At 39.1% G+C, this 27,842-nt stretch overlaps 1 protein-coding gene across 17 annotated transcripts in view; it reads right to left on the bottom strand.

Moving 5' to 3' along the window:
• The window catches only part of eln1.L (tropoelastin 1 L homeolog), a 74,239-nt gene that overhangs the window by 33,486 nt on the left and 12,911 nt on the right, over positions 1–27,842 (bottom strand). For 16 of the 17 annotated variants that reach the window (XM_018246198.2, XM_018246202.2, XM_041581764.1 and 13 more), the window contains exons 2-12: positions 14,441–14,497; positions 13,658–13,702; positions 13,347–13,379; positions 13,099–13,239; positions 12,409–12,435; positions 4,406–4,444; positions 3,948–3,977; positions 3,752–3,823; positions 2,789–2,836; positions 1,610–1,681; positions 1,015–1,041 (exon numbers count right to left, since the gene is read on the bottom strand). In XM_018246198.2, the coding sequence (XP_018101687.1) occupies positions 1,015–1,041; positions 1,610–1,681; positions 2,789–2,836; positions 3,752–3,823; positions 3,948–3,977; positions 4,406–4,444; positions 12,409–12,435; positions 13,099–13,239; positions 13,347–13,379; positions 13,658–13,702; positions 14,441–14,497 (591 nt within the window). The remainder of the gene's footprint in view (positions 1–1,014; positions 1,042–1,609; positions 1,682–2,788; positions 2,837–3,751; positions 3,824–3,947; positions 3,978–4,405; positions 4,445–12,408; positions 12,436–13,098; positions 13,240–13,346; positions 13,380–13,657; positions 13,703–14,440; positions 14,498–27,842) is intronic. The other variant, XM_018246200.2, reaches the window with a different exon arrangement.

The following is a 27,842-nucleotide window of genomic DNA, read 5'->3' on the forward strand; positions in this document are numbered from 1 at the left end:
CTTCCCTCTGATATCTCTGAGCTGGACAGTAGCTGCAGCTGAGTCTAGTTCCCTTCCTCTTATTTTATCTTTATTGGCTCTCAAAGGAGGACAGGGTGGAATAAGCAAAATAAAAGCTTGGAAAATGTCATCATTAACCATGCCCCTAACATGTTAACCAATTCCCAGGCAACTAAAATAAAATCAGTAAAACATGTTACAGATATTGGATCTATTATCTGGAAACGTGTAATTCAGAAGGCTTTGTAACAGGGCCATCCCTTTTACAACAGTGTCCAAGATTAAAACTGATTAATTTGTGACTTATTTAGTTTTTTTTTCCCAGTAACAATCAGACAGTAATAAGAGAAGTGAAATGTGCAAGGTCCTGATTCAAATTAAACTTTTGTGCAATCATTGTTAGGTCCTGGCTGACTTTCAGGGTTCTGTGCATCATTTTCTTGCACATAATTCATTAGAACAGGCATTGGTGGTCACCACAGTTTTGCTCCAAATTACAGAAAGACCCCTATGGACCCCTATTAGATTGTGAAATTCTGTCTATCCTAAAAGGTCATCTTTATGGTATTTTATGTATGATTGAGTGCCCCTGTTGCCCATTGCATTTTTTTGTCTCTTTGGTGCACTAGGGCAGTGGGTAATAATACATTAACAAGGACGAGCTGCTGTGGCATGAAAGGTATGTGTACACAGCTTTGCCAGATGTAGACAAGTAATAAATATTATTCTGCGTCATGTTAGTGCCTTGCAATCACTATGTTGCTAATGTATTTCATCCCACCTGTGTAAACTATATTCCAAACAGGCCAAAACCGTAATGGACGACTTACAGTGTTTCCACTTGTGTACTTTGCATTACTGAAACATATGTATTTTAAAATGTGAAGATGTTAGAAGTCATCATGGGGTTCTGTGACCTGTATAAATGCACTCTGCAGCCTTGCACTTCTATATGACCATATATCTTATCAGTGACTAGTGATACGTTCTGTCATAAATGTTTTTTTTACTAACCTGGAATTCCAGCAAATGCCCCACCACCTATTGGAAAAATGTATGTTAATATATGATAGTAATATAAGCTAAGGAGTTTCTGGCAATTTGGCTGTCCTGTAAATCTTAATAAATGTATTAAGGGGAGAATTAATAATGGAAGAATTTGTAAGCATGAAAGCAAGAGAGGAAAGATGAACGTTTCATCATAACAAATAAGACGATTTCTATGCTGGGAAAACTGAAGGCAAAACCACCCCCAGCCCAGCATATGTAACAACTGTCTGTCTGCAGTCAGGTGGGGGGTAAATAGCTCTAAGGCTTGGGGCAGATAAGAGCAAAAAGAACATTTTGGTGCTGCATGACTAGTAATACTGGCACACTCCTTACAGGTACAGGGACATATCAGTATCACTTGCATTAATGCCCACTACCTTCATTCCCCCTATGTATTTTTTCATATAGCTTAAGTTTAAATACCTAGCTTCAGGTTGCCCATCCCTTGTTAACAAAGACCCAAAGACCTATGCTACAGTGTCCTTTCATCTATTTGTTTTTTTCCCTTTTGATACATTCTGACATATATAAGGAAAATATACAAATGGCAGTGTCTCACCTGGTGCTTTTTGGTAGACTCCGTTCCCAGTGGCTACTCCAGGAAGGACGCCAACTCCAGGGAATCTTCCTCCTGCCAACAGATATAGTTATCAGTAGGACTCAATAGGACACTGGGGGCTGTATTACAAACGCTTGCATTGTTGCTTATTTGTATACTGAGCTTCACCAAGTTTTACTTTCATCTGCGCCTGGAACAGCAGTTAGGGGAGTCCCAAACTTAGTCTGCTGGTTGTCTTCTTCGTGGGATGTAGGTGGTGCTGATAGTGCCAATATATATAGCCAGGACTGTACCAGACCAAATTATGTGCAGGGGGCCCCATACTAAATTCCAGCTGATGGTTGGTGTAATATAGAGAGCTACCGTAAGCTGTAGAAATGGCTGTGCTACATTACTGTAACCCAGTAACCCCCCCATAGTAACAGGGACTGCACAAGAAAGAAAGAAACATTTTTTGTGCTGCACCCTGGTCATAAATTACCCTACCAGCCTAATAACTCTCTTAAAGGGGTAACTTTTAGTATGTTATAGAACAACCATTTCTAAGTAACTTTTCACTTGGTCTTCATTATTTATTTTCTTATAGGTTTTTCATTATTTGCCCGTTTCTTCTGACACTTTCCAGCTTTCAAATGAGGGTCACTGATCCCATCGAAAAGCAAATGTTCTGTAAATCTACAAATGTATTGTTATTGGTACTTTTTATTACTTATCTTTCTAGTCAGGCCCTCTCCTATTCTTATTCAACTCAATGCATGGTTGCTAGGATGATATGAACCCTAGCAACAATAAATCTGCCAACTGGAGAGCCGCTGAATAAAAAGCTAAATAACTCAAAAACCACAAATAATGAAAAATTAAAACCAATTGCAATTTGTCCCAGAATATCACTTTCTACATCATACTAAGAGTTAAATCAGAGGTGAACAACACATTTAAATCATTCCTGATCTGTGGCTGCCTGGCCTAAATTGCACACTGTGAGTGACGGGTGCAGGTCTGTATCAACTTATAGAAGTAAAGTAGGCTCTCCAAAATAAGCACACTATCAGGTGACTGACCTGTTCTTGTTACTGACCAGACTGTGTACCAGAGCTTTTATCTTTTATTATTATTATTATTATTGTTATTGTTTATTATAGGCAAGTGTAGCTACTAAACATATCCACCAAGACCCACCTGTTCCTGGAACAACTCCACCAGGAAAGACACCAGGAACTCCTGCACCTGGAGTAAAGCACAAGCAACACAAACATTGTGTGAACAAAACAGAGAAACAGTGCAGAAGAGAAGGGATGCTGCACAATGACAATGACTGCTACTGACAAGCAAGCAACAAATTCAAAGTACTGGTGACAAAATGATAGATGGACATCAGAAAGACAATACCACATTTAGCAGACAGTACACTCCCCTTAGTTAAAGGTTCACTGCACACTCAGAATCAGAGCTGGTCCTGCTATGGACAGTGTCATTTACAAACCTGTTTAACTGGTCATTCCCCAAGTAATGTCATGCCACATGGTGGCCACACCAAATCAACTGCTAGGACATGCCCATTCTGTCTATTGGAAATGGGATTATAGTAAAGGTATGGGACCTGTTATCCAGAATGCTCGGGACCTGGATAACAAATATTTGTGTAATTTGGATCTTCGTACCTTGTCTACTAGAAAATCATGTAAACATTAAATAAACCCAATAGGCTGGTTTTGCTTCCAATAAGGATTAATTGTGTCTTAGTTAAGATCAAGTCCAAGGAACTGTTTTATTATTACAGAGATAAAAGGAAATCATTTTTAAAAAATTTAATTATTTAGATAAAATGGAGTCTATGGGAGAAGGGCTTTCCATAATTCGGAGTTTTCTGGATAACAGATCCGATATCTGTATAATAAGAGGCCTGTGGACGGGTTGAAAGGACAACAGGTTTAAAGGATGGCAAGAACAGTAACACCATATACACAGTATCACCAATTAAACAGTCAGATAAAATGAGCAGTATACAATATAGACACATCACAGGACGCTGATGAAGGACAGAACAACACTTGTGTAGCCACATGTAAACAAAAGCACAAAATACTCAAGACATGGACACGGTACATAGAAATACACAGACAGCACCATGTATTCTATTACCTGGCAGCTTCCCTGCTTTCCCTGCTTTCCCTCCTGCTCCTGGCTGAACACCTGATTGTGGCACTACTGCTCCTGAGTTTATTAACACAATAGTTTGTTATAAGAGGGGTAGTTGACTCATAGGCCCACAGATACTGTATGACTATGCACCACCCCAGAACTACATTATAACATGATAAGAAGGCAAACTATATACCTGTGGTGACTCCAGGCACAACTCCGGCACCTTCAAAAATATAATATATTTTATATATAGGAATGCCAAAATATTGAACTATGTTAAAAACAGGCATTTTGTTTCCTATGATGCAGAATACATGGACTACACACTGTAGTGCTTACTAGACCATATAAATGAGTTAAACTAGTCTTTAGTTCAGATACTGGTCTTCATGGACATTATGACAAATGATTATCCATATTCCACTGTAAATGACTGTAGGACTTTACTACATGCAATAATTGTGATTAGACACTGTGATAATTAATGAGGTGGTTCTGTAGGATCATGGGCAAAGTTCGCTCAGATCTATTAACCCATTTTATTGGTTGCTATGGGTTGTGGCACACTGCTGACCGTCCTTCATAACGCCTTAATGATAGAATGTATGGCAATGTAACATTATTTGTGCACAACGTAGTTAAAACACTGACCTGGTAATCTAGCACCGGGATATGCCCCAGGAACACCACCTATTGTAGGACATAAGAAATCACCCGTTAGACATTTGTGTGTGGGTAGGAACTTGAGAAAATTTGGATAGGAGAGATTATCAATGATCCTCCAGCAGTTGAAGAACTACAGAACTCAGTCTAACTAATAGAAATCTTTCAAGAGCTGGCATGCCAGTGCAGGCCTTTCCTTGGTGGAAGGCATTGTTACTCCGAGAACAGCCTGCATTGGGTTTCTCACATTATTTTCTAGGCTCCGTGCCCAGTAAATGCGTAAATGACCTTAAAACCATCCAGGGCTTGCTTTCAGGATACTTGCTGAAATATAAATATATTACCATTTTTTTGCTGGATTCACAGCAAGCCAAATAAGTATACAAATCTATTCCATTGAGGCATTCAGAGACAGACTGGGGCGGAGAGTGACACATAATGGAAGATGTTCATTGTATTGCTGTTCCAGGAAACCCACCAATCCTCAACAACATATTATTATTAGCTGCACTGCAACATGAGGCTTTTCTGTATGCAGGACTATGTCACGTACCAAGGCTGCAGAAATCAAAAAGCATCCAACCATTCTTATTCGATAGTTTGCAAATAAAAGATGTAACATACTGCATGAAGTCCAATGGCACACTGGCATATATCACAGTTTGTCATATTCAACTCTGGGCTGTACTTTCCCTTTGGCTGAAGTGCAAACGTCCACCATTTGAAGGTGCTGCAAATTAGGGCTTATTGCAGTGCAGCTTCCCACCATAAGGTGGTGCTGCAGAGTTCTCAGCTCCCATGCATGTCTAGCTTTTGTGCCTGGATAAACTATACTACATTGGATAAAATGATTTTATTAATTGGGTAAAATTTTGAAACAAAGACTTGCATATCATTGCAATTATACAATAATGCTGTTCAAAGATTTTGAAATCTATTACTCTTAAGATCCAAAGATCCAATACCTGGAACTTTTCCTGGTTTGCCTCCAGCACCAGGCTGAACTCCTACCCCACCCCATTACAGAGTAATTAGTGATCAAAATCACATGAATAGTTATGATTGCTGGAGACTTTACAGTAGTGACAACTGGAAACACTTGGTTTATGAAGCAGTGAACTGGAGTTTGCTTCTTTCAGAATGCATTATAAGTCCCTTGCCTTCACTAGGAAGTGATCCAATGATAATTAGGTCATCAAACCTTTTTTTATCAGCAACAAAATGGCATGTATGAAAAATTATACAAGATACAGTTAACTTGGAAAACACTAGGCTGCATCCCTGTGCTTAGACCTTCAGTAATGGCAGCTATGCTTCCCATAGGATGATTTATTAGACTGGGACACAAATGTGTCTTGTCACATTTAAAGTTTTCAGATATTGCTGTGTCTATAATTTACCCTTGGCCTATATGTCTGAGGGTTGTTATTAATCCAAATCTACTGTAGCCCATACCTCAATGATTCTGCTCTGTCTCATTCTACTGAAAATCATTTTCACAAGTTCAGACTCTGGTAACTGGAGTAAGACTGCGCATGGCTTGGTATTAAATGCCTCTACACTGGACTGGCAGATGAGATTTCAATTTAACTAAGTAAGCCTTATTATCTTAGGGGAGAGACACATGGTCAGATTCAAGGAGATTAGTTGCCCGGTGACAAATCTCCTCTTTTTTGGGGCGACTAATCTCCCCGGACTGCCTTCCCCTGCCTTCACCACTGGCTAGAATGAAAATTGACAGCGGGATGGCAATCATATCACTTCATTTTCTGAAAATCACCTGAAATGTTGGAAAATGAAAATCGTCTGCAGAAAGCAAATCGGATAACTTCGTTCCGAAGTCGCCCGAAGTGCTTCGCAATTTTCACTCTAGCCGGCGGGAAGGCAGTTCGGGAGATCAGTCAGCCGTCACAGGGTGACTAAGCTCCCCGAATCTGACCGTGTATCTCTGCCCTAAAAAACACATGAATATGGGTTAAGCTATATACTGTATGTATATACACAGCTCATTGGCTAACATATTTCACAAGACATTGTAGATTATACACTTTTCACATTAGTCCCTGCCCCAATGGAGCTTACACTCTAAGGTTCCTATCCTATACAGTACATTTTTTTAAGATCCAGTTAACCTGCCTATATGTTTTTGTGTGGAAGGAAACACACACAGACACGGAAAGAATATACAGTGACTAGAACTGGTCCTAGGACCCCACCATTACAAGGCACTAGTGCTTACCATTTATTTGCTATATCCAGCATGAAATTGTGGTTGCTAGAACTTTAACTGTCCCATGTTTCCGGAGATTGTGGAGGTAAATTAATGAATTACTGCTAGCTAGTGGCAAACAAATGTAAAGAATAACCTGGTTGTGTTCATTTTATTTAATGTGCAAGGCAAGTAATGAGTACTTATAGGATGTGGGGCTTTTAGGAACGACTACAGGATGATATATTTTCTGTGAATTAGGAAGTTCTCAACTATTATCCCCTGGATTTGATAGTGATAGGCAGGATGACCCATATAACAGAACATGTTGTTCCCAGTTATTGATTGCATACATGAAAGCTGCAGCCTATTTAAATCACATTATAGCGTAGCCTCTTTAATCACGGATAGAGCAACTACTCGAGTCTTCCAATGGCACGTCCTCATCTTGTTCTTATCAAGCACTTTGTGGGTGTGACACACTGGATAAATGAAGTTTGATATTACAGCCATCCAGCGGACATGGTAAATTGGTGCTGGAGGAATTTAAATCCACTAGGGGAAAAAAAAGTCCTGTAATATATTTATGATCCTGCCTTGCAAATAGGATATTATAATATAAACAGTAGATTTTCCTGAAAAAACAGATCCAATTTGTATTGTCGGAGAAAAAAAAGAGTTAAGGATGTCTTCTTGTAATTGGACTTCCTGGAATAGGCTAAGTGCAGCAGTTTAGATTCCTTCTAGAGCCTGTAATGTGGAATTCTTATCTGCATCCATTTGTAATCATCACAAGGAGGGTAATGATCAGCTCTCACCCTATCCTTACAACAGGTTTAAAGTTATATGCTCAAATAAACACCAGATAAAAGCCAGGAAACAGCACATTAGCCAAGCGCAACAAATCACAATGGCAAGAGTTGATGTCAACATGTACTGACTAACTATTTCCAGTGCTTTCTTTTCTATGCTGTGTAAACAATCATTTCATTTTCTTTTGTATCCAGTTGTTTTATTAAACTGTTATCAGATGTGGTCTAAGAATCGCAGGATTATTTAATGGCTAAGTAATCCATAAAATTACAGGAAGCCTGGAGAGGCATGCTACATATTGTGAAGTACCTGGGCTGTAACAACCATGGCTTTCCTGTATATGTTAAAGGGCTACAAGGGTATTAAAATGAGTTTCTAAGCTAAATAACATAACAAAGAAACACTGCACATTTCAAATACTGGAACACAGTATTTGAGTTAAATACTTTCTTCTTAGCTGCCAGATAAAGATAAATACAGGTATGGGACCTGTTATCCAGAATGCTCGGGACCTAGGGTTTTCCGGATAACAGATCTTTCTGTAATTTGGGTCTTCATGCTTTAAGTCTACTAGAAATTCATTTAAACATTACATAAACCCAATAGGCTGGTTTTGCTTCCAATAAGGATTAATTATATCTTAGTTGGGATCAAGTACAAGCTACTGTTTTATTATTACAGAGGAAAAGGAAATCATTTTTAAAAATTTGGATTATTTGGATAAAATGGAGTCTATGGGAGACAGCCATTCCGTAAGTCGGAGCTTTCTGGATATCGGGTTTCTGTATAAGGGATCCTATAACGGTACATTGAAAATATTCTTATTCGGGGCAGTTGTAGCATGTGACAAATATGGGGAGATATTCCACTGATGATGCAGTCTCTCTGCAAACATATAGTCCTCCTGCATAAATCCAACTAAAATCCATTACCTAGAACCCACAATGTACACCATTGATTGAGGGTGCTACCGCTATTGATTCCTGCATCAGAAGGGTGTATATATCAACCATAGAATATGCATACACTACAGAAGGTACTGATGGCCCTGCTCAATAGAGTTTACATCTCTATTTTTCTGGGCCATCTCCTTTCACACCTTTCCATGACACATACACCCTTTCCCCACATGCCTTTACATAACACATCCTCACTTCTTACAAACCTTCACTTGGGGCACTTTGGATGGCCCACATGACACTATGCCAGGCCCCCCTGTTTATTCCAAATAAATCTGAAATCAACATAATGACTTCTCTACTCAGTCTCAGCAATTAATGACCAGCTGCCCTGCCCACACTGTGGATAATTCTCAACTCTGGAGGTGTTTAAACCTCAGAAGGTTTATTGTGCATAATCTCCTCCTACAGAGCATGTATAATGATAAAGGGTTAGTTCATCTGTATTTTATCTTTTAGTATCTTAGATAATGTCTTAGCAACCCTTCAGTTGGTCGTCAGTTACAGTATTTGCCTCTCTTTCTGTCTCTTTTTAACTTGCAATTTAAAATGGTATATGGTTGTTGGGGGTCACTGACCCTGGTAACCAAAGAACTATTGCCTTTGAGGCTTCAATTTTATTGTTGCTGTTCATTTTTATTACTTATGTCTTATTGAGCTTCCGGTTTATCATTCAAACCATCAGTCCTGTATTGGGATCCAAATAGGCACTGGCATGTCAAGTACACAGAGGCCCAAACAGCCTCTCACCAGCCTGCTAAATAGTGGCTTTTATTAATGAAGAGAAGTGTTAAATAGTGACTGTCTATAGCATCTTACAGCAGCCCCTCTGGCATTTGCTAGAATCCACAGATTGCCAGTCCAGGCCTGCAAACCACAGATTGGTTGCTAGGATAATTTGGTCCCTAGTAAGCAGATAGAGGAGGAAAATGATAGCGCACATCATACTAGAAGTTAATATAAAGGCGAACGACTGACTTGGAGTAAACATTCCATTTTAAGCAACAGGTTCCCATGTCCAAGGAATGAACAACCCAACAGTGTACTCTACTGTATCTTACGAGGATCCCCCTTCCTGATGGACAATGACATGGAGAAGTAGAATGGGCAGAACAGTGGGGACTCTGTTACCTCTGCACTTCAAGGATGGCCAGGATTGGCCCTGTGGTTCCCATAATGGAATATCTGCGGCACCCTGTTCTGGAAGAGTAAGGGGAGTCCACAGGAGTAAAATGTTACGTATCTGTGACCGTCAATTATATACAGCTTACATATAGATATAGCTCTGTTTAGCAGCCACAGAAATGGTTATGTGTTGAGGCTACAACAGTAAAAATGAATGTAAAAAAGTGCAAAAATCTTTGCACATCTCACATTGCAATTTCATCGAGGAGGGTTATTAGCTGTTAGAATGTTATTGATAATTAAATAAGTTCATCAGAGCTGAAAAATGAAGAGTAAGAGACTGAGAAGAGGAAGACTCGTGTCCTCCAAACTAAGAAAAAACTATTAAATGATGGATTTCCAATCTGCAGCTCTTGTTTCACTACAGCTTCCAACATCTCCCATCTGCCTTTAGCTGTCAGAGAGGGATTTTTGAATTTTTAGTTCAGCTGCAGATGAAGAGTCATATAGACTAGACTTCCCTAAATTAATTTATTACTAAGTGTAATGATGTGTAATAGGCCCAACTCTGCTGATCTAATGATAGCAGTAGAGTCGTCATGCATGTATGCAAGTAGTTATATATATGTGTAGGTACACATACATATATAGGTATACATACAGTACATTGAATGGATTTTAAGAAAATCCAGACATTGGACAGTAGGAGTAAGATGGCCTACATCTGTCACTGGGAGCAATACACTAGCCTTTGCTGCTGTCTCCCCTTATTCATTAGCTTATTATGATTGTTAATCGCCTAAGAGTGAAAGATTTCCATAGAAATACTCTCGCTCCTCTGCTATGTGGTTATCGCTAAATAATCTGCACATTGTCACTGCATGTGCAGATCAGTCATACCTTCTTGGGCACTTTCTGCCTCTGCTTCTACCTCCTGAGCCTCGGGATCACCTGAAAAATGACCATTTGTTTCATATTGCACATTTAGAAGTCTCACAGAGGAATTTCCCTTTTGGATCTAGAAGAGATCTCTTTAATTAAAGTTATATTTTTTATGAAACTGTAGACTATTGTATTAAAACACATGGGTTCATTTATATTTTATTTCTATTTAGTCAGAATATCTATTGAATTTTTTTTGCAGCTATAAAATAAAAGTAGTATACTGTGTCGATATTCCGTATAGCTGGCACTGTGTATCCGGAAACAGTTATGTTTAGTAGCTCTGTCTTGGGTAACTCAATTTCTTTGCATGACGTGATTATTTTCCTATATTTAAACCCAAAAGCAGCAGAACATATATAGTGCTTATACACATTGACAAACACAACGTATTGGTTTATGGTATAAGGTAGTAACATATTAATTCAAGCTGAAAAAGACGCATCCATCTGGGAACTGCAGGTACATATCCTCAAGAATAGTAGACACCTTCCGTAGCTCTGCCTGTTTTCTCATTCTCTCAACTTTCCAGCAAGATCCTTACACCATTCTCCGGCTGCAAGGCTGAGATTCCACAGCACTTGGAATACCCTATTAGCAGTGCATGGAAACTGGATTTCATTTAGGATTTTCTGCCAAATACAGAATTCTTGTGTAGGATTTGTTTAAATCCTTTTGGATTCAGAAACCTGAATTATGATGAAGTACGTTCATCCCTAATCCTATGAGGAGGGGATGCTAGAATCCAGCCTCGTCGAAGCACAGCATGTTTCAGACACATGTCTTGAATGATTTTCTTCAGGAAGGCTCAGGCTCAATCTCATAATTCACCTCCTGTGGTCATTAAGCATTTTAAGTACCATTTTCTCTAAGGATTTTAGCATTTGTTTGAGCTTTGCTGGATTTGGTTTGGTATTCAGTCAAAGCTTTTGAGGATGATTTTGTGCTGGGCTAAATCCTTAAAAAGGTGGAGCAGTTACACCCCTTATTCCAGTGCCCAACAATTTTTATAGTGTTCCCTACTGGCTATTATGTCGTTAAACGTTTCAAAGGTTTTGTACAAAGTAATTTGCCACTTGTACCCATGATTGTGACGGATCTGTTGCTGCAGTTCTGTACTGTTATGCGCTTCCTAATACCATCCTCTGTTGTTGCAGTTTTGTACCTTTGAGCATATTTCAGTAGCATGTTTTACTATCAATTATAACAAATCCAGTGAATGCATTTCTATTAATAACTTTCAGAATCACCCTTAAGGCAAATCCATAGTACATCCCAGTACCACCCATAACTATGAATGTGTCAGATCCAATGCCCTTCTCTGTATCACCCATAACCATAACCCGAATTTTCAGGTGAAAAATCTGAAAATAATCGAAAAATCTGAAAAATTTGTGAAAATCAGATTTTTTCCCACAAAGCAAATTTTCGGGAAAATGTGATAATAAATAAGCGTAAAAAACCCGAGCGATTTGATCTAAGTTTGCAGCAGAAAAATCGGACTTTGATAAATAACCCCTAAGACAAATACATGAACTTCCTAGTAACACCCATAATTATTACTGTGAAAAATTCATAGCAATTCATATTACCACCCATAACCATCAGTGAGTGACATTGTGACAAGTTTATATAAATTCCTATTACCATAACTATCAGTCAGACAAACCCATAGTACTTCCTACTACCAGCCATGATTATGATTATCACTGACACTGTGACAATCCATAACACTCCCCAGTACCACCCATACCTATCACTGTAACAAATCCCTTGCACTTCTTACTACCACCTAACTGTGCATGGGAGATGTATGTATGTTGCTTCCTAATGATTATCTGTGACTGTCACTGAGACAAATTTATTTAGTGTATGTTTGGACTATCATAGCACTTCCCAGTACAATTTTAATCACATATTCAATGGTTTAGTTCTGTACTCACCAACTCCTGCACCAGCTCCAACGCCTCCTGACAAAGAGAAAACATACCACAGTAATTATATGCAGCACATATCCCAAAGATTTAACTCTTCACAAGCTCCAAAAATATATCACACTGAGCACAATGGTCCCTAGAGGCAAATTTGGGGGTTGGAGGGCAGCAACCGCAATCACAAGGCATTACATTACATTTCCATCAGAGGTCAATAAACCTGCTGTTCCACAGTAACAACTTTCATTTGTGCTTTTGTATTCCTCTAAGGTGTTTCATAATATGATTTGTTACCTATTAAACCTCAGACCCAGGAAATTGTGAAGGCTTGTCCCAGGTTACACTTCATTAGTGTTTGCTTTCTCATAACATTCCTTTCAAATGCACTGAATACTTTACAAGACTGTTGGGATGCTAACCATTCAGTATGAATTATTTCACCCCCATTATTCCAAGTAGTATTGCTCCAGCATAATACCACAAAGAGTGGCTGATAGTGTATCACATAGTCTCAGGCAGTTCAAAAGAAATGTTGCAGTAAGTTGGGACTTCTCTTAATACAAGCCACACTAGCAGCCACACTAGCAATAAAAAAAATGTGTTTGCATTGCTTTTTGCTGATGGTTTGCTATCTATTCATATAAAAAGAAAATGTTATGTGTGTGTACAGCCTGACTTTGTAATATTAGCCACATTTACCTGCTTTACTAGGCTTTCCACCAGCTCCAAGGCCACCAGTTCCAAGGCCACCAACTCCTAGTCCTCCAAGTCCTCCTGCACCTAGACCTCCTGCACCCAGACCTCCTGCACCCAGACCTCCTGCTCCAGCACCACCAACTCCTGCACACAGATGAGCAGTACAATTTGAAAAGATTCAAAGACAAAGATTGTCCAAAAAACTGTACAATTATCACAACAAAAACCACATTACTAGTGGGAATTCTCACCTGGTTTGGGAGGTTTTCCGCCAGGGTATACTCCTAGGTAAACAAAAATAATGCATTGCATATATAATATTTTGCATGTAAGCAACCCCGTACAGTCACTGTGAAATTTATATGGATCAATTACTAAAATTGCCAGTTCTATAAATATGTTTTTTTATTGTATAAACTTTAATACAGGATTAACTACAAAATGCATTCCACCATAAATACTAGGTTGAGAGTCATTCTAAAGCATATTCAGGAATGCCTGGATATATTATTTGGTAGATGGTCATACAAGAAGAGTCAATAGACTAAAGGTTGTTACAGACCTGCTCCTACGCCAGGTGCAATGCCTCCTGCTCCCACACCAGCTCCTGTATTGGCAGGAAAGACAAGCAGCATTATGGTCAGCTGTTAGGGGTTACTACTACTACTACATTCCTCCAGTTGTGTAAATTTCCAGATTTATCCTAATAGGTAGAGCTGCTAGTAACTGACACTCACTGCATGCACAAACACCACTGGGGTACCAATAACAAGATTCTCACTTTCCCTATGCATATATTTGCCTATTAAATAACATATTCGGATATAGAAAGTCAGAAGAAACAATTATCCACATTTTTTTAAAAAGCTTCAAACCCTTAATCATCGGTATAGGCTTTGTATATTATGAAGCATGTTATTACTGAATGTTTTGTGTTATGCCATACTGGTACAATGTGCAGTTTACAAATTTGCTATATATTCAGATGCTCAGCTAAATACCATATAAGCCCTACTCTAAAGCTATGAAGAGTCACCAGTTACTATACAATCAGAGAGTTTGGGCATTATCCACAACAAGGCCGACCAAATAAGGCCCAGGGACCAAAAGCAGCTTTTGTAAAAACCCCCAATCTTGCTGATCCAATGACTTTTATATAGTCCAGGCTGTGAAGGCCAGCAGTGATCCCTTACTGGTACAGTGAGCATCTTCTACTCAATTACTCTACAGCTCTGTTGAATGAATGGTGCCCATATTTATGCACAACTATATACAGTATCTACCATAAAGCAGTACAGCTGTCGCTTGTCCTTATTGTCTAAGTAAGCAACCTTTCTTGCCTTACCTGGATAAGCACCTGCACCTGGATAAAACTGGCCTCCTACTCCAGCGCCAGGAACTCCTGTAAATGAAGAAGCAACATTTCAGTTTTTATAATTTTATAAATAAATAACATGAAGTAGATCCAACATTTCAGAACCCATTCATTCATCAAATCTGCAGCTGAAGTCATGTTATGTTTTTTGTTTTGTGGAGGCACACATTGTGTGATTGTGATGAAAAAGCTTGTAGAGCTTATAAAAGCTTCCCTTATCTTTATTTTAGGCCATTGTTTTATCTAAGATAGGAGGTGAGTTTAATCCTGAAGGGACATTAAATTGGTCTGAGAGGGAAAGGTCAATTTATAGCTTGTAACTTTAACAATGCCTACAATGTTCTACAGTTGTGAACATAACTAATATATGCCATAGCATTCTGTCACACTCCTAATGCTTTTTGAGGAATGCCTAGTTGGCCTAGATGGGCCATCCCTGATCTTTGCCAAGTCTTAGCTCTTTGTGGGCCCAAAAATCATGCTCTTGAACGATTGGAGGTTTGAATTATCCTGTAATTTGTCCTTTGTAACTTTATCTCCATGTTCCTCCCATGGGACCCTCTTAAGCTGGGAGCTAATGGTATCTACCCTTTCTGCCCTTCCCTTAATCTGGTCCTGATTGTTATTAATATGAATTCCTTGTAGCAAAGCAGCGTGATGATGTTATAACATTTCCATGTAGTCAGCAGTGAGTGATGAATATACATCAGTTATGTCATGCTTTGGGAACCAGCCCACATAAACATGTTTTATATGTAACTGAAATGCTTTTCATAGTCTCTTTACTCGCTCATTCTGAAATCATGTATTTGTAGCCAAAAACCAAATGTGTCACATCTCTGGATTTAGTACTCTCAAAAATGTTCCCTTGGATCCCATAGGAAGCCAAGAGAATAATCAAGCATCGCTAGGAGAAAATGTGTTCATACAGAAGGTCTCTAGGTCTTGTTTTCTTCAGGAACGAAAGGAAAGTAATATCTTTTTCTACCTAGGAGTTAACAGGAAGAAAGTACCAGATGTGCGTCTCTCCTATAGATAATACCTCTCTCCAAAGATAATGTCCTCACTATTCTCCAACACATCAACCCCAACAAATATCAAAGAAAACAAAAAACCAGCTAGATTACATTGTATTAAAGAGAAAATACAAGATCTATACAATTCATTTACATGTAGTATTATCAAAAATACATAATTCATGTTTTGGATTTTGATTTGTTAAAAATACTAGCACTTGCTTTTAATCTACAGTATGGGGGAATTTTGTTTTTTAACTGGATAATCAAAATTCCGCATTTTTGTAGATGTTCAACATTCAGGTAAATAGGACTTCTTTGAAAATGTGTTCACACGAAAATCCATATGTTGCTGTATTTGCTATTATAAGTATAGAATCCCCTATCCTGAAACCTGCTATACAGAAAGCTCTGAATTACAGGAAGGCCATCTCCCATAGACTCCATTTTTCTATTTTTTAAAAACAATTTCCCTATAAAAATAAAACAGTACCTTGCACTTGATCCTAATCATTATATATTAATTCATGCTTATTGGGGGCAAAACAATCCTATTGGGTTTAATTAATTTTTATTTATTTTTTCTTGTAAAAGTAAGGTGTGGTATTCCTAATTACAGAAAGATTCCTCATCTGGAAGCCCCCATGGCCCAAGCATTCTGAATAACAGGTCCTATAACTGTATCTAATGGATCATCGTTTTGTTTTAATTCTTACCAGACACTCCCACCTCATAAGAGCTGATTTAAGGGGAGCTATAAATCTCTGTATTATTTATTGATTGTTCTGGGTTACTTGACCTGGTAAAAATGTGTGAAGTTGGGTGGCATGATTGGTATTTTCTAAGGAGTATGACATACTTTCCTGTGGTTTCAATATCTGACATCTCAGCCAATATATTATTTTCCTCTGTGCTTTTCACAGTTACATTTATATAGTTTATTACATAGTTTCTGTTACCTTTGTAACCTTTGTTATAGACCACACATGCTGAAGACAAATCCTTCCACCTGCACTGCACCTGCACTATGTGGAAATTACATTTAATAATAAAGTTTATTTTGTGTGCTTCTGTTATTTTCCTTTGCGATAATGAAAAATATGTGTTAAATATATACATGTATTAGCCTTTTCTGTATGGGGGGGGGGGTTTAATGTAGGACAGAATTAGAGGAAAAAGGAGACCTGACATTCAGGGGAGGCAGGCAGGGCTCCCATCTGAGAGGATGGAGAAAATCGCATAAAAAAAAATTCTGACCCAGTGGTGTATCTAGATGTTACTGGGCCACACAACAATTTTATGTAGGGCCCCAAAATATTGGAATATTCACATTTTGTACCGTGGTATCAAAATTATTATTGATGGCCTCACTGGGCCCTCTACGCTCCTGGTCTAATTCCTCTGTAGTTACGCCCCTGGTCTATGGCCCTCCAGTTGTTGTTGAACTATACTACCGCTATTCACATACAGCTTTGGTTCTTCATGGGATGCTGTTGTAACAGTTAAGATATTATCCAGAAACGTGTTATCCAGAAAGCGCCAAATTACGCGAAGGCTATCTCCCATAGATTATATTTGAATCAAATAATTCCAATTTTTAAAAATGATTTCCTTTTCTCTAATAAAAAAAAAAAACAGTACCTTTTACTTAATCAACTAAGATATAATGACTTCTTATTGGAGGCAAAATAACCTATTGGGTTAAATTAATGTTTAAATCATTTTTTTAGTAGACTTTAGATATAGAGATCCAAATTATGGAAATACTCCTTATCTGGAAAACCCCAGGTCCCAAGCATTCTGGATAACAGGACCTGTACCTGTATATTAAACATCTACAAAATATAATATATAAGCGTTTTGTAGTTGTATCTTTATTCCCACTGAATTGAAAGACGGCGCAAATACATTTCCAGCCACAGACAAGGAGGTCTGGAGTCCCCTTACACATGACCTGACTCTGAGCAGTAAATGTGGTTTAGATTTGAATTTAATTGGGTTACTGTCGTCATATCAAAAACTTGATTAGGTTAAATCAAACAGGCAATTTGGTCCTGTCAAACAACTCTCTAGGTATATCAAACATCTCATTGGGTTATGTCAAACAATTGACTTAGTTCTATCAAGCTATAGCTGTAACAAACAAACAGTTTTGATGCAAGCAAACAGGCTCAGTGAATGCAAAGAAAGATTTCAGTCTGCGCTACAGCCGTTTGTGCATTATAAAGCATATCCGCCCAATAATGACTTTGTCATACAGATACTCTTTGAGGAATAATGTGCTTTGTAGGAGTTTATGCCCAGCCCCTACCTGCCATCCTTTATTACTCTCCAGCTATGATGATGGTTTCAGATTGCGCTGCAATGACGGTCCCTTGGAACCTTTCTTTTATACTGTCAGCATGAAAGCAATGAGGCTCATGAAAGAAAGGGTAAATTGCTGAAATATTCTGCAGAACGTATAATAGAACTTTCACTCTTACTCAGCATCCATATTATATAAGCCAGGCCATTTGCTCTTAAAGGTAATGGAGAAGGGGAGGTTAAATTCAATGATGTGTAGTTAACACAAGGTTTCCATAATAACATAGCAAATCAGTGAGGCAGTGCAAGATTAACATAGCAACTCTATAGGTCATTCTAGATACACCAGGATTAATGAAGCAATACTTTGCTCTTTGCTGTCTAAGGAAAGGGATTTATCCAGATAGGGTCCGTATGTCTCCTTGGGAAGAAATAGATACAACAAAGATGCTCTCATGCTCTTTATTTAAGGGGGGATGAAGCAGTGAGGCAGTTGCATCTGGTAGGACAGAATGAGGGAGCTAATAGTAGCACACATTGAAGAAAGTAATCAGTTAATCTATCAGGTCAGTGTAGGAATGCTTGAAATGTTAGCATAACTGGGCATTTTTGATCTAAGGGTATTGTACCATGAGCAATGATTTCTAAAATAATCATTACAGAATATGAAGGTCTCCCGGGTCACAAATAGAATTTAAATGTATATAGTAAAGTCACGCCATGTCCCAATCATAGGTCTGTAAAGACTCAGATAAAAGCTTCTGACTCCAGGCCGAGGAAGCAGCTTATTGGCTCATGTATGTGGCCCTCAAATTGCGTGTTTCACCAATATCTAGACAGAAGTTGGCCAGATATCTTTCAGGCAAGTTTGAAAATCCCATCTGGAGAGGAAAACCTAAGGTCTTGATACAGATCTCCATGTAAAATCTAGTCTTTGGTCTTTTGGTCAAGAGGCTAAATGAATGGATCAGCAAAAAGCTACTTGTTTGCCAACAGCAAGTTGAGTGGAATTTTAGGTTTGTAGACAGCTTCACTGTTGCAAAACCTAGTATGTCTTATTTATCATGGGTGCCCCTTGGAACTCATATATAAAACACCTGCCAGCTGCATTTGTGCTATATTAAAAATCTCACGTGTAATCCACATGTGGCTCATATATTATACAGATCTGCATACATAAATTGGCACAACACATTGTACTTCTTTTTGCATACAGAAAGTGCATACACACACACACTTCTTTATTAAAGTGATCAACTTTTCGGTCTTACATCACAGACATTTATCAAGACCTACTATATTTTAAAAATCCAGAGAGTGCTATACTTCTGCAGGCCCAATGAGATGCATCAAACATTGGTCCTCTATTGTTACTGTAATATGTATATCCTAATTAAATATTCTTTGCATTTCATTTAAAAAGGCATCCAAGTGCTTGCCCAACCTCTGTGTCTATTGATGAGGCTAAATGACAAGGCTGATATATTCTCACCATGGTTTAGACCTGAGGTTAGGGTATGACAACAAACACATTTCTGGATTTTAATAAAGCGCAATTCTTCCGTTTTTCATTTCCTCTGTATTTCCATATATATGGAGTTGTTTATTTCGTATAGTCATGCACTTAATTTCACATCTTACCTAGTAAAGGATGTCCCTTGTGCTCAAACACATATTATGCACAAGTCTTGGAATAGAGCTCTGTGCCTTTGTCAATTCAAGATTAACTCTAAAAGGGAACTGCTCATGATTATGGGGATATTTTGCCATCATGACAAACAGAGGCATTTGCTATTATGCAAATAAGGGATATACCAGGAATTTTTTTTTACATATTCTGCTTTTACTGTAGTTATTTCAATAGTAATGGAAAGATCAAACAGTATTTCTTGGGAATGGGTTCCATGGGGATATTTCACGGGGACAGCATGGCAATCATTTTAAGGAGTACATAGAGAAAACGGAGAGAGCATGCCTTACAGAGAAGCCTGATTGGTCAGGAACTGCTAGGACTTAGGGCTCTTACAGACGAGCGTTTTTACCTGCGCTCCCCTGCGTTCCGTTTTTCAGCGTTCAGCCGCAGGGGAGCGCAGGAATAGACGCATTACATTATTTACAATGGGGCTGTACTCACACAGGCGCGTGTAGGCGCCGAACGCAGGAAAAATGCAGCATGTTGCGTCTCAACCTGCGTTTGGCGCCTACACGCGCCTGTGTGAGTACAGCCCCATTGTAAATAATGTAATGCATCTATTCCTGCGCTCCCCTGCGGCTGAACGCAGAAAAACGGAACGCAGGGGAGCGCAGGTAAAAAGCTCATGAGTAAGAGCCCTTAGTACACATTTTGGGAGTGGTGTTTGATGTGTGGAATGGTTATTTGGGCAAATATGGAACCATGGGATCAATTAAAAAATAGATATAAAAGCCATAGCTTTTTAATGCTTTTCAATGCTAAGACTTAAGCTGATGTGTCGACTCCCCAAATCCTCATAAAATGCCACTCCTATTCCTGTTTGGTAGGAGTAGGAAACTACATAGCCATTAATCTTGCTGGATATCTGGCTTCATTCAGGCTTTGGAATTAAGTTTCGTTACTTTCAAATTCATCCCAGTCTCAGTCTCAGTGAATGGAAAATACAGTATATCCCCCACTGAAGTTACTGCTTGCATCCTGTGGTTATGAAGCTCTTTTCCTCTCCCAAGTTTTGGGTAAGGTGTCTGAAGAGTCACTCATAAACTCATAAACAATCACACTCTCATCCTTTGATGCACCACACACTGGCCAACATGGTGATGAAACAATCAAACCTGCCGTATCCCCAAACTGAACAATATCCATATTACAAGTATATTGAAAGGGATTAACAGACCACCATACACTCAAAAATATTACTGACTGGTATGCATATGGTCAGCTTCATTTGGGCTACTTACTCATAATGGGCAAGGTTGTGCCACTGCAGTAACCCATAGCAATTATTTATGTATTGATAACTATGAAGTACCCCACAATGTTGGCATTGATCCTTTAAGAGCTTACTTGCCCTACCTAAATACCGTAATGTTAGAACACCTTGGTGTCTCCTATCCATCAAACCATTCTAAGAAGTTGACAAATCTGCTCATTGATGCATAAAAATGTAACTTTCTGTTAATAAAACTCTTGCACCTACACATTCCCCTTAACACCTTGATCCAAGGGCCAATGGACCTGTTCAGCCTACTGTGATGAACTGTGTGCAAGTTGAGAGCAAAAGAGGAAAGCAAAAGAATGCCAGGGAAATGTGTAATTAGGCTATGGGAACACAGGTAGCCATGCCCTGGCTGTTGTCCGGCTGCGTATTTTTGCAGACTAAGGGCAGAGACACACATGGCTAAATCGGAAGAGTAGTCGCCCAGCAACAAATCGTTTCTTCTTCAGGTGACTAATCTCCCCGAACTGCCTTCCAGCAGGCTAGAATATAAATCGCCAGCGGGATGACACTCGGAATGCTTCGGCATTCCGAAGTCACCTGAAGTTTCCTCGTGATGCAGTTCGGGGAGATTAGTCACCCGAAGAAGAAACGATTTTTGGCTGGGCGACTAATCTCCCAAAATAGCAGCGTGTGGCACACACAGAGGATCAACTGAAGCCTTCAGCTCCACCACCAGCTCCAACATTAACGTGCACACATTTCCATTTCTACTGAACAAGTTTCATCCAAGTGTGCATTCAGTATGCAAAGGACATATTCCTCTGCAGTTAAATTAATAATAGTAAATAAGAGGCTAAAGATTTCTAGGGCTCAGCTTCTGGTCACAACCTTGATACTGTCACTACAGTATCACTACAGATACAGTAGGTAGGTCCTCCTGCAAAGATAGGGTTAAAAAAAAAACCCACTAGTGCGCATGAGAGGTATGCGTTTGATTAACAGGGACTCGGGAGAATTAAGAATTCCAAAACTGTTGATCTCAGTGTGCGAGGAATTTGGAGTGCGTAGTATCTGATACAACCGTGCCAGATCTTAGTGTACGACTGCCGCCAACGGGGAGGCACTGCAACAAAGCTGGCTCCAGGGTGGTTTAGTAAACAAACTGCAGTAGGGAATCAGTATACATTTTGTCAGGTGGTCCGATTAAAAGTCTGGCCAAGACCAATATAAATATACTGAAGAAAGCAAAGAGTCATCCATTGATTTTAAAGTGACAGTAACACTATAGGCTGTGTTCAATTTTTTAACATTACAAACCCCCTGCATCTTTGAAAATGCTTCCCTCTCTGCATATAACTCATATATATGACTGCATTGCAATAGCCCCTCCTGCCAGGGGCATAAAGACCGAGGAAGCAGGAAATCTTTGGATATGTTGGGGCCCTAAAATTAATTTGCTGTGAGGCTCAGTAACTTCTAGTTACACCACTGCTTCCTGCACACATAAAAAACACCAGCACTTGGAAGGTTGTTGAGATTTTTTGCAACTTTACAGAATATCACTCTGTTCTAAATCTACTGGAAAAGGCCACTTTTGGTGCACACAGGGCCTTTAAAAACAGTTCGTGCACTTTGAGAAAGGGGTGTCAGTAGGCATATATATCTACAGTATATACAGTATATGTACACAGGGCAGCCATCAGGGGGGACAGGGGGGAGAGTTGTAGGGGGCCCGAGGGTAAGGGGGGCCCTGCCACACCACACTTACTTGATTAGCCTGGCCCCCCATCTTTCTGAGAGCTGCTGACTTCGGGAAGGTATGGACGTTTAAGGGGCCCTGGCCACCAATTTTCTTATAATGTGGGGGTGGGGGCCCTGGCCACAAATGTTTTTTTATGGGGGGGCCCTGACCAACAATATCTTTTTATTTTTTATTAACATGTGGGAACCCTAGCCACCAATATTTTTTTTGTTTTTTTTTACTGTGTGGTGGGGGGCAGACCTGTGGGGTGGGCGGACCTGTAGGTGGGGCTTGCGGTGGGCGCAGACCAGGGGGCCCAGGAAATTTTGTCATATGGGGCCCTGTGATTTCTGATGGCGGTCCTGTATGTACATGTGTCAAAGTGTGCTACAATATGCAGAAAAGGAAAGTTATTATCCGTTTTAAATGCCTGTTACTTTGATGCACATTCTACCCCTCCAAAGCCAATTGTCCAATAATTTGATATATGAGTCGAAAATGGTTGTGTTCTGAATAAGTATGAAACAATGCTGGTAGATTTGTCAGAATTATCCATCTACTATCAAGACTATCAAGTGTGTTTGTAAGAATGTCCACAAAATATGTGCTATTGGTGGAGCCTGAGCATCGGTTTAGCTGGTTTGGTCATGATTGGTGTTGTAGTGTAGCAACAGTTGGAGAACCAGTAGTTATCTATTTTTTGTTCTAAAAAGAAGTAGAACATTGGTTAAAACAATGGTTTTCCAAACTCTAGGGCTGCCCCCTTAGGGAACGGCAGAGCAGAGGAAATGAGGTCTACCATAAAGACAATGAAGACTGATTAGGAAGGAATTGGAAGGTGAATACATATTTACTGCCTGATAGATCCCTGAAACTATACAAGCGTGACTTTGCAAATTATAATATATCTGTATCCTTGCTATGAACTGAGGGATGCCTAAATAAATATTAGACTGAGCCTATACAGTATGAAAACCAATGGCTAATACTTGTAGTGCAGGATTTCTGAACATCTGGCTTTCCAGCTGTTCTTGATATCTTATGGTATGGGATATTTGAAATTGTAGGTAAAAAAGCCAGAAAGCTACAGGTTAAACAGCCCTAATGGCCATTCTAAAACAGCATGCATTAATTGGTAGCTGCCGCTTATCATATCACAATAATTGCCCTTAAGGGACAGTAACCAGAATGCATTGTGAGCCATAGATCTGTTGAAGCAAGACTACTGCAACAAAGGAAGCTTCTTCATTTGGTACTTTTATGAAACTAACCAGGCAGCTGAAATATTTAGAGTTTGTTTCAAAAGATTGCTAGCTTGTTTACTATTGACAGCAAGCTGCATTTTTTTATCAAAGGAAAAAATCTTGTTTTGTTTCTTCCTGGGCTGCCAGTGACTCATATAACAGCCATGTGTCTGATGATTGTTAAGATTTTACTTCAAGAGAGAAAACAAGTCTACTTTTGACAGAAGCAGAGAAAGTTGTGAAAGCAAAAATGAATTCCCCAAATGATCCCCATATATCCCCAAATGTTTAGAGCAATTGCTGGTGTCTATATGGCCAGAAAGATACTGTGCATGTTTGTCAATGAATTGACCTGGCATTACACAAATGTGGCAGTCAGAAATGGAAGCTGTATAATGAGGGGGCACTTAATTTATGAGACCAGCTGATGTTTTGCATGAAGCATTATTGCTTGAAGCATACATTAAAACCCTGCAGATTATTTTACTTGTACATAAGCCACATGCCATGTCAATCTCTAATATATAACATTCAGTTTGCTAAATGACAGTGGATGGAATGCAACCTCAAGAATGCTAATTGAGTTCTGTTCTTTTCTGGGGTAAATTATAATTGTTAAATGAGATACAAATGAGCTCTGCTGATGAGGTGTAACATGATTTATGTGGAGGTAAATAGTAATATTACTACTGGGCAGAGAGTAAAAACATTCAGTGCTGCAAACAACAAGTAAGAACTTTTTCTAAAAAAAAAAAACTGCCAGTGGGAGGTCTAGCCACATAGGGAGTGAGAGTTTTAATGCAGAATATAAATGTATATCAGAAGAAGTGCCTATCTATAGGTAGGTAGGACAACGTGGGGCCCTCAAGATGGTAGTTCTAGTAGAGCAGCAGTTGAAAGAACTTATTCTGGATTTATCTAGGTTACAGAATGGGTAAAAAGCTTTCTCACTGGAGATGTATAAGAGTTTGACAGTAGAGCTAGTGTAATGTTTTGGCTGAATTCTTTTCTATAGGAATGAAGACTGACAAATGCCCTAGGTATGAGAGCAGGGGTGCTTCGCCAATGAGGCGAGTTGAGGCTGTTGCCTCGGGCAGCAGCGCCCCACTAGGTACCAGGGGCAGCAAAAATGCTGCTCCTGGTACTTTTAGAGCGAATTTCAGGGGGAGGGGGGCAGCAGCAACTGCTTCTGCCTCAGGCGGCAGAGGGGCCAGAATTGCCCCTGTATGAGAGGCATGAAATACTGCCCTTTGTGCCATAGGTTTGACAGAAGTGAATAGGTGAATAAGTGATTAGAGTGCTGAATAAATACCCATCATTTCAGAATAATGGATAAGTGCCATAATATTAATAGAGCTGCATAACTACTCCAGGGGTAAAAAACATTAATATGTGCACTAATGTAAAAAAATAAATAAGTTAAATAATAAAAATATATGTCTCAGGAAGAGAGAAATAAATAAGTGCCCTACATGAGAGAGTGAAAGATAATCCTTAGTTCAAAGAGGCATTGATAAGCAACTTAAAGATGAGAGAAATGGCTAAGTATAAGTTATAAATACGTGACCTAAAGGGGAGGCATAAATAATGATTTTAAGTGGGTAGGCATAGCTGAGTGTCCTAATGGTTATAAGTGACTGACAGGGGCGTGAAAGGGATATTCAGACTAGGGGTGATATGATGGCTTGAGTATGAAAGTAGGGAACTAAGTATAGTCACACTGTTCTAGTGCAGTGATGGAGGACGACTATAAATATTGAAAGGGCTTAAAGCAGTGATGCACCAGTAGCATACATTGCCCAATGCATAGGTGTTAAGTTGTCTTACTATTATTAACATGTATGTATAAAGCACCAACTTATTCCACAGTGTTGTATAGTAAATGGGTTTAGCCACTGTACATACAAATAACATACAAAGCAGGCAATAACTCAGGGCTCCCCAACTTTGTTTAGACATGAGCCACAATCAATTGTAAAAAGAGATGGGGAGCAACACAAGTATGAAAGCAGTTCCTGGGGATGAAATAAGGGCATGATTGGCTATTATGTAGCCCCTATTTGGACAGGCAGTCTAAGGGGAACTCTGGCAGTACACCTGGTTTCATGCAACCAAAACTTGCCTCCAAGTCTGGAATTTAAACATAATCATCTGCTTTGAGGCACCTGGGAGCAACATCCAAGGGTTTGGCAAGCAACATGTTGCTCATGAGCCACTGCTTGGGGTTCACTGCAATAACCAATACAAGAGTTGAAGAGGGCCCTGTCTGTACAGTAGAGTGAACATAGTATGAGATAGGAACACTGGGGTGAGAAGATACTGCTTAAAACATGTAACAGTAGAGAAAGTATGAGCAAAGTATGTTGGGAACATTTTATCATGCTAGTGAGAGAAGAGATGTGTGGTTGCTAATGAGTGTTCATTACTCAGCCAGTTAGAATGCAGTCAGGATTATTTGCAGTATTACAAGTGCTTAGTGTCATATACCACAATATTATGGAAGATGGCTCAGGGGGAATGATAATAATGATAATTCCCAATACCAATAAGAAGCTTTTTTCCTCCAGGGCTGCTGTCCAGGGTTCTGATAGTATAAGGATATATGTTATAGTTTTCTCATGCATGGACCTCCCTAATAGCATATTCATTTGGGATTATTGTGCTAGGAAATGTTTAATGATTTAGTGCCTTCATCTTTCAATAATATCCTAACTACCTATAGCTGGACATTAAACTCTCTACAGTATAAGAAAATGTGTTTTCCTTCATCTCAAGAATAAAGGTGTGTTAATTAGCTATAGAGTCTATAGTTACCTGACTTTTTTTTGATAAGCCTGTTCTTGTTTGTCATGGATACAGAGAATATTTCTATGCATTCATATAAACAGAAACTCCTGAAACAGGCCAGTTATACCAATGCTGCCATTTAAAGGAACACCCTGAAAAAGACCTCAACAGCATTGTACTTTCCAGTCTAATAGAGGTGCACCACCAGGGTACCAGCACAACTGACAGTTGGCTCATGTTTCAGTGGGCCCTCCTGCTCACCCAACTATTTGGCCTTTTATATAACTATACCATGGTCATTCCCCATTCCTGCTTGAAAATCTGAAGCAGAACACATTTTAACCCTATTGTTACTTGCAGTCTATATCTGTCAGATCTCCATATTCTAAGCAAACGTATTTAATTCTGCGACATTACATAATCAGCATTTACAGATAAAGGATCCCAGATGGTGTCCAGACCACTGTAAACTGTGTCATGGAACAAAGCCCCCCTGTGAAGCACATCTGAAAGTTGCTTATGTAAGGGTCATGCTTCATATTCCTTTGTTTCATCAAAAGAAGGTAAAGGTTGATCAATGACTATTCATAAGGTCACTTTATACATTTTTATGCTTCCCATGTACAGGGAAAATTTAATTTCTCTAAAAAAACACTGGTATATTTGATCAGGTCAGCAAAGTAGAAGTTAGCCTTGGATGTATTTGTTGAGCTTAGAGGAGTCTATGTGCAACGCTTACTGGGAACCAACCACTAAATAAGGCAGAACAAACACCCAGGATGGACATTCTGCAAAAAGAACTGATGGACTTTTAGACAGTGGGCACTCTATGTGGATATTAGGGACTTTGTATTTATCTTTTCCTATTCATCCCCTTCCCTCCCTATTTGCTCCCCTCACTCACAGTAATACATACATTTTAGGCTTGATAAATGGCCCATTTAGGCCCAAGTGTTGCATTTTTATAGGCTAAATAATAGTGATGTAGGGCAGACTTAGTTTATTGCTCAGCACCTGAGACCTGAAATAGGAAACCAATAGAGAATATCTCTCTGTCGTGTTTGTATTACCCAACCGCTAAACAAACATCTGCTCTTCATGATGGTACCCTTGTAAGATGCTTGGTTCTGTAGTAAGTTTAGCATGTTAAAGATGCCCTTGGTCAGTAACCTGTTTCAAACATGTTTCTGTTGTATAATAAAACCACATTGATACAATAAAAGCCATGTTTGTACAATACTAGACACATATGCGAAACTTCCTAAATATTTACAGTTCTTTTTTAAATTGTACATTAATTTTTCCATCATACTGACAGCTTATTTGTCTCTATAAAGATTCCATTCTGCACTGCAGCTGTCTACC

This window comes from Xenopus laevis, chromosome 2L (assembly GCF_017654675.1).
Source record: "Xenopus laevis strain J_2021 chromosome 2L, Xenopus_laevis_v10.1, whole genome shotgun sequence".
In the NCBI taxonomy this organism is placed as follows: Eukaryota; Metazoa; Chordata; class Amphibia; order Anura; family Pipidae; genus Xenopus; species Xenopus laevis.